Source organism: Aplysia californica, unplaced genomic scaffold (assembly GCF_000002075.1).
Source record: "Aplysia californica isolate F4 #8 unplaced genomic scaffold, AplCal3.0 scaffold00076, whole genome shotgun sequence".
In the NCBI taxonomy this organism is placed as follows: Eukaryota; Metazoa; Mollusca; class Gastropoda; order Aplysiida; family Aplysiidae; genus Aplysia; species Aplysia californica.
This window is the reverse complement of record NW_004797346.1, coordinates 624,966-632,834: the sequence shown is the minus strand read 5'-3', so window position 1 is coordinate 632,834 and position 7,869 is coordinate 624,966. Positions and strand designations below refer to the sequence as shown.

Here is a 7,869-nt window from a genome sequence, read left to right as displayed (position 1 = left end):
ACAGACAGACAGACAAACAGACAGACAGACAGACAGACAGACAGATTGACAAACAGACAAGACGGACAGACAGACAAGACAGACAGACTGACAAACTGACAAGACAGACAGACAGACAAGACAGACAAAACAAGGTAGAAAGAGGAGGAATTGGTGAAGGGGAAGAGAGGGATGTAGAGGAAGACAGGAAAGAAGATTGTATAATAATAATATTATGCACATGTTGATATCAGTTTGCCTCATTCTTTCTTTATCATTCCTCTTGCCACAGAATCGGGCGCTCAAAAGCTTGAAAAAGCCATTATGTGTCGGGTGTTAAATTGGTCGTAATTCTTTCCCAAACTCGGGCAATATTAATGTGCCTGTCTACGCGAAATTTGTGATGTGTTTCTCTAAATATTTCTTTGATACTGTGGTTTAGCAATGATTCAGTAAAATATATCTCAGCTTACCTCAAAAAGGGTGTTCCCGAGAAAACCTCATAAAAGTAAAGAATTATGCTTTGGCAAAACTAGAGTAAAAAGCCTGGCCCAAACATCTTTTTAATAACTTTTTTTGGGGGGGGGGGGATGACTATATTTATAAGTTGTTTTACTAATACAGATACAATGTACTTGACCATCTTATTGCAGCCCTATAGGGTATATTTGGCGGTGTCAAGCCGGTTAAACTGCCGACAAGAGAAACAACTTCAATCCCCCCTGCAAGCATTTTAACGAAAAATGGAAGTACTTGAATTAATCGTATCACGGGTCCGTGGATACAAAATATAAACTACCAAACAATCCAATTAGAAACAAACAAGCAGAGAGGCAGCAAATTTTAATTTTACAACAAAGAAGAAAGTTAATGTAAACAGAACAGTTAGTTAGTTGGTACAAACACTTCAATGGTAAAGGTTAGGAAATGTGGTCGAAATAATTCGTTAGACGCACCGTTGTATTAGAGAAAGAATCTCGAAATAAACTTCAACAGCGCAATCAAGTCTATCTATTTTGAGGAAAAAAAAACCCTCTTCAACTGCAATTCCTGCTAAATCGATACTTCAGCTTTGTTCTTGATAAGAATAATAGTACTTATGTAATGACCAAAGTGGTCATCGTTCGAGGAAGAGGGTCCGTTAAACTCACCCTACCCTTACCCCAAACACACATCCTTTGTCTATCTGTCTTCTGCATCTTTACCTGCACTCAGTGTGTGCCTGAGGGTGAATACAGAGTTCAACCCAATGCAAATGTTATAAACTAGAACATAGTACGATCTATTTTTGTATAACAGCATGGGTCGGGAACACAAGACAACAGGATAAAGAAAAATTAAATCAATTAATACGGAAAGCATGTAAAATTTCAGCATCTACAATCCCCTACTTGAATGAACTGTACATAACAGCTTGCATTAAAAAAATTAATTCCATCGTTTTATTCAACAAACATCCCTTGTTCTCTCATTATAAAACATCAATCAGAAGTAAAAGACCTAAGCTTCTGACATAGATACAGAAGGTCATTTTTACTATCATCAATCAAAATTCTTCCCTCTTAACCATCTTGTTATAAGTATTCATATGACCTTAGAACATGCATCAGAAAAACATTGAGTATGTATCTAGCTTAAGATTATTATTGTTTAAATTTCTGCTCATTTATATCTATGCATGTGATTGTTAGCCTGAGTGTGTGTGCATCTTTGTGTGAGTGTGTGTGTGTGTGTGTGTGTGTGTGTGTGTGTGTGTGTGTGTGTGTGTTTGTTTGTGTGTGTGTGTTTGTGTGTGTGTTTGTGTGAGTGTGTTTGTGTGTGTGTGTGTGTGTGTTTGTGTGTGTGTGTGTGTGTGTGTGTGTGTGTGTGTGTGTGTGTGTGTGTGTGTGTGTGTGTGTGTGTGTGTGTGTGTGGGTGTGTGTGTGCACGTTGTACTTTGATACCAGTACGATGAATTTGTCTTTTTGAAAAGTTTTATGCCTGACTGTCTCCTCCACACAAACTAGCCCACCTTCAACATAGTGTGTTGTGTCAATAAAACTTGTTATTCTCAGGCAAGGAAATGGATACTGTTTAAAGGTAACCGCAAACTGATGCAATTCATCAAAAAAGGCCGTTTCGAAAACCCGGATGACGACTCGACAGACGAAGTGAAAGTTCAACTCGCAAACCATAGTGCCAGGTAAAGAAACTTTAAAGTCGATCAAAAGTTCATAATATGATAGTTGGGTGTTTGCCAACATCATTCCGTGCTGTTCATTGCAAGAATAGCAGCTGCTGACAATTTACCGAGAAGACCGTAAATACCAATAATCAAACTGATATAAAAATTATGATCGTAATCTCACCTGCCTCGCGATACGAAGTAAATAAATATTGTGACATAACACACATCATACAATCAGATATCTTTGACACTAGCGGCAACTTTTTGAGTAACACTTTTTTGTAACAGGTATATAGTAAATGGAACAAAACGTTGCTATAAAAACTGTCATACGTAAAGCAGAAGATCTGTACCAGTCCCCCCAAAAATGTACTTATCTCTCCGGTCAAAGAAAGAAAAAAAATCATGTAACGTTAAAATGATTGCCTTTTCGTTCCCTATTAAATCATACATAGATCTACCTATAACGGTTTGTGCTCTGTGCATCATCAAGTCAGAAATCCCATTTCCGCTTACTTTTCCCTGCAAATGTTAACAGAACTCCTATTCCATACATTCCGAGAGTTTCGAATTATGCAATGCGATTTCGTTCTTTCCTGAAGCTCAAAGATGACCTGGGGGCTCTCGTGGCCTAGAGGTTACGGTGTTGGCCTTTCATTCAAAGGTCACGGGTTCGAATCCGGGTACCGACCGAAACATTTTCTTCTCTAAAATTGTCTCCTTTCACCTCCTTTCCTGCTTCCTAGCAATGTTCTGTTGTCTGCTTTCATTTCCGCTTTCTGCCCCCATCCCCTCACCTCCTTACCCCCTCCTCGGGGCTCCTGACTCTTCCTGCAGCCTTTCTACTGCTACTCCTTGGCTCCTCCTTACTGCTGTCTTTCTGCCACACCCCTGATCTTCTGGTAGGAAAGATCTACACCTAGCCTTCTCGGACAAGGGCGAAAAATCTTGGAGGGCCCGTGTGCAAGTTGCGCACGTTAAAGACCCCTTGGTGGTCTAAAATCGATAAGAGTAGGCTTCGGCCGCCACCCGGGCAAAATTCCAAATTTCCTACTAACTGAAAAAATTATGTGTGTCCCGCGCGCTCATATGACCTTTTGCAGTTGCGAGCGCCGTAAAGCGCTTTACAAAAACAAAACAAAAGATGATCTCCTCCCCACGATACATTACGCAATGTCATTTTCAATGTACATGTACGTTCGTACTTCACTGACTTTTTTCTGTTGACGCAGTACATTTATCAAAGGATTAACAATAAAGACCAGAAAACCTTACCGGAGATCCCTCTCTACACAGCTTAACCAGACCAGGGTATTTGTGTTGTGATCGCACAACGTCATTTGTCAGTAACATAACCAATTTCTCCTCAGGCTGGAGAAGCAGTCTCAGCTCCTGCAGACAGCTTTGGAGACTATTCAGCATCTGGCTGAGAGACTGGAAACTCAGACAACTAAGTCATCCCTGGGTCCCTTCTCGCCCCTCGTCGTGGACCAACCAGCACGATTCAAACAACACAAACTGTGAACCCAATTTGACGGGAGTGTTCACCATGCCTACTGATTTTCAAGAACATCGCTTGTGTCCCTCGAGATAAAAATCACTTCACTGCTTAATTAAAAGAGCAGGTGGTTCAACCCCTTACCCGCCAGTCCTGTTTTACAAAATTATCAAGAGCCCAATACAGTTTAAGACAAGGACGTTATGGGGAGAATGGCAAATAATGCTGAGGACATCTGTGTTCGAAACTTGCATCGTTCTTTTTTTTAAAGGTAAAAAACTCACATCGCCTTCACTAGTTCTAAACCTGAAGATTATGTCGAAGCTGTGTCTTGGCGACTCCGTCAAGGGTGACTTCAGATGTCTTGTGATGTGAATTTCTCTCACATAAAAAGTAACAGTTTTATTCTGACTGGTATTAAAGAAAAGAATCAATCCAAAAGTCTTGTGCCCAAGGCTTGTATAGGAGTCTGTGAAAGAAAAGTACTCTATCTATCTATCTATCTATCTATCTATCTATCTATCTATTTATCTATCTATCTATCTATCTATCTATGATTTATCTATCTCTATCTATCTATCTTTCTCTCTCTTCCCCCCTTCCCTCTCTCCTCCTCTCTCTCTCTCTCTCTCTCTCTCTCTCTCTCTCTCTCTCTCTCTCTCTCTCTCTCTCTCTCTCTCTCTCTCTCAAAATTTGGAAAACACATTGTTTTTTTCAAAGTCGTCAATTCTTCTCTCACAGAGACTTATAGCTAGGCATACAAACACTCAAGCCCGGTTTTTCGAGAGGAAGACATAAGCATGTGCACATTTATGCTTACAGGCAAAATATGGAGACAGGAAGAGTTGTGTACGTGTGTGAAAATGAATCGGGGCTGGGGAGAAATATCTGTGAAATTGATGGGTGTGTGTGGGGGGGGGGGGGGGGCAAACGTGAGAGGATGGAGAGACTAGAGACTGTGAAAGAAGGTAAAAAGCAAACGGGCTGGAGAGAAAGGAAAAGACACCTTTTAAAGCTACACTTTAGGAGCCAAGTTCCATCCACATGGTTGTTTATGCAGACCTGCATGCTGTGTTATCTAAGTATCGATGTCCTTGCAATCATTTCCTTGTGCATTTGAATCCGCGTCAGTTATTTTTTTTATGTTGACAAAATAAAATTAATCAATACACATATTATGATTTATATTTTTATGTGTTTTTTCTTCCTTAACAATGGACATCGTTCTCGTGGGGGAAAACGCAGATGGACAGCATCATGCTAACAAACCCTACAATGAGACGTTACTTTTTGACGCTAGATCTCCCTATCTAGCTTAATATGTACTTGGACATTTCATTTTCGTGCCATCTGCCATGGAGACGAACGCTACGGATTGTTTCCGAACAGGAGGATTTTTCAATTCCTGTCAGGAAATAGTTTGAAACAGCTTTATGGCTCTGAAATTTGGGGTACCAAAAATTGGGACGTGATTGACGATGTTTACGCAAAATTCCGGAAAGCCTCCTTGGGTCTCAGCAAAAGCTACACCTAAGTGTTTAGTTCTGAGAGGAGTGGGAAGAACTAATTCAAGTTCTGATTACATGCATAGTGTCATTAAATACACTAAGAAAATGAGACAGATTTTAAAAAAATGTTACAAACAATTACACTGTTATCGTGCTTGTGAATTAGACAGAGTCAACTCGGCTACTGAAGTTAAAAGCCTATTTTAAGTACTAATTAAAGTACTACATTACTTCTCAGTGAAGTGAAAAGTAGGCTTATTGATCACTTCGAGCAGAGCATAAAGGACTGGTGGGCCAAAACTCACCTCCTAAATTATCACAATTGTGTTAATGTGCTCGCAAAACAGTCTATTAATGTTTTCTTGTTAAGTTGGGAGACATCTGATTTGGTAGATCTAATTTCATAAGAGGCCACTAAAAGCTGTAGGACGGAGCTAATAAAAAAAAGGAACTTAATAGAGACAGTATGTGCAAATGACAACAGTGTACGCCCAACGGACTATCCCACTATATGTACGAGGGCTGTTCCGCGGAAAACCGGGAAGAGGTCCATAAAAGCAACAATCTTTGTCCTATTATAATAAAAATGTAACACATTATTCCTCAACATGTGCTTTTTTTCTCAATGTAATCACCATCCCGTTGGACGCATTTTCCCCATCGCTGGATCATGGAGAAGATACCCTCCCTGAAGAATTTTTCGTCAAGGGATTTCAATCAATTTTTCACGTCTTCCTCGAGGTCTTCGTCGTCGGTGAATCGCTGTCCAGAAATATGGCGTGTCATTCGTCCAAAAAGTGATAATTTGATGGGGCCAAGTCAGGACTGTGAGGGGGGTGTGGCAGAACTTCTCAGCCGAACCTTTGGATCCAGTCTTTCGTAGCGTTTGCGGCGTGCGGCGTTGCGTTGTTATGCTGCAAAATGACCCCGCTGGACAGCCTGGTCTTTTCCGGCGCACAACCTCTCTCAACTTATCAAGAGTCTGGCAGTATCTGTTAGCATCAACAGTTTGTCCTGGTTCCAGAATGTCAACAACCAGAACATCCTTAGCATCCCAGAAAACCGTGGCCATGAGTTTCTTCACCGATGGCTGAATTTTAAACTTTTTCGGGGGAGGTGAAGACGTGTGCTTCGAAACCATTGAATCCTTCTTCATCTCAGATGTCATGTGGTGTATCCAAGTCTCATCACCTGTAATAATGCTTCTCAGAAATGCTTCATCGTATTGTTAGAGGTCTCCAGATGTGTCCATGACTCCCGTGACAGCTTGGCAACAATGATTCAACAAAGTCTTGTGATCAGCTGTCAGCTCTTTGGGACCCATCAAGCAGACACCTTCCGATAGTGCAGCTCATCAAACACTATCCTATGGACAGTACTTTGAAATGTTTAGCAACTCGGAAATTTCGCGAATTTTTAGGCGCCTGTCTGTTGGAATGCGTTCGTTAACGCGACCCTTGTTGTCCTCAGTCTTGGCAAAAAAGCAAGGTCCTAGGAGAACTTTGTCATTGACATCCATATGCCAGGCTTGGAACTTACTACATCGCTGATATACCTGTGACTTTTCCATTACTTTCTCCCCATAAATTGACTTTGTTTCAGTGTGTATTTCTATAGGTTTGAGACCTTTTGCGGACAGAAACCGAATGACAGACCTCACTTCTACCCTTGAACAATTTTCCAAGGGGGTAGCCATCTTTGGAGAACTGTTGTGTTCGTTTGGTTTGTGTGATGCTCATGGTGCTCAATCGGGAAATTTCTAAATGATTGTTTTACAAGTGTGCTTTTACAGAATGTGAAAATATAGAATAGTTTTCAAATTACAGCCAGATTCCGGTTTTCCGTGGGACAGCCCTCTGCCTACGCTTTACTGCGACACTTCTTGCCAGCACTGTTGTTGGTTGAGATCATAGTCTGAAATCATGTTCAAAAATTGTTTGCTAACAACATATTTATTAAAACCCCTGTGAAAAAAGAAATGGCAAAATACATGTGAGAGACACATGGCTAGTTTTTTTTTAAATTAAAAAGTTTTAGTTAGAATTTTACGACACTTGTAACACACATCGGTCAAATAAAGGCCGAAGATTAGAGGAATTACAAGAGTGCAATATACGCAAAAATAAGGAGGGAGATAAGGGGGGGGGTGGATGTTTGATAGGAAAGAAGGAACATACCACACCTGAGCATCCGCCAACCACCAACAGACTCCTGACTAAAAGGCTGAAACAAAGTCGAAAAATAACTTAGGAAATACCAGCAGTAAAACACGAAGTAATCTTTCCAAATTTCCAAAGCCATGAAAACCTCAGCAATGCACTACACAACATTTTTTAAATTTTCTATGGAAAAGCAAAATAAAGCAAAACAGAATGATTAAAATTTAAATTAATGTAAGAGATTTGATATTATTGTGAATGGTAAATTCGCTGCAACAAAGAAAAATAGCTGTGATTTCGGCATGTTGCTATTCAGTTGGTAGTAATTCTTGTGTGTGTGTGTGTGTGTGTGTGTGTGTGTGTGTGTGTGTGTGTGTGTGTGTGTGTGTGTGTGCGTTTGGGTGTGTAATTACCAAAAAGTCATCAAATTAATAAAGATGCAATAAACGCTAGTTATAGTGCGCACTTGTATGAATCTCACAAGTCAAGCAGTAGTTTAAAAAAATAAAAACAATATATATATATATAAATACGAAATTTGTGAAAATGGCTTCAAGT

The 7,869-nt window shown here is 40.2% G+C and overlaps 1 protein-coding gene across 1 annotated transcript; it reads left to right on the top strand.

Moving 5' to 3' along the window:
- Nucleotides 1–2,033: 2,033 nt before the first annotated feature.
- On the top strand, nt 2,034–4,085 carry LOC106011237 (the record flags this gene model as incomplete). The annotated part of the gene is given in 2 exon segments (XM_035968701.1): nt 2,034–2,161; nt 3,517–4,085. Coding segments are annotated over 2 exon segments (243 nt in total). The 3' UTR covers nt 3,671–4,085.
- Nucleotides 4,086–7,869: the final 3,784 nt, after the last annotated feature.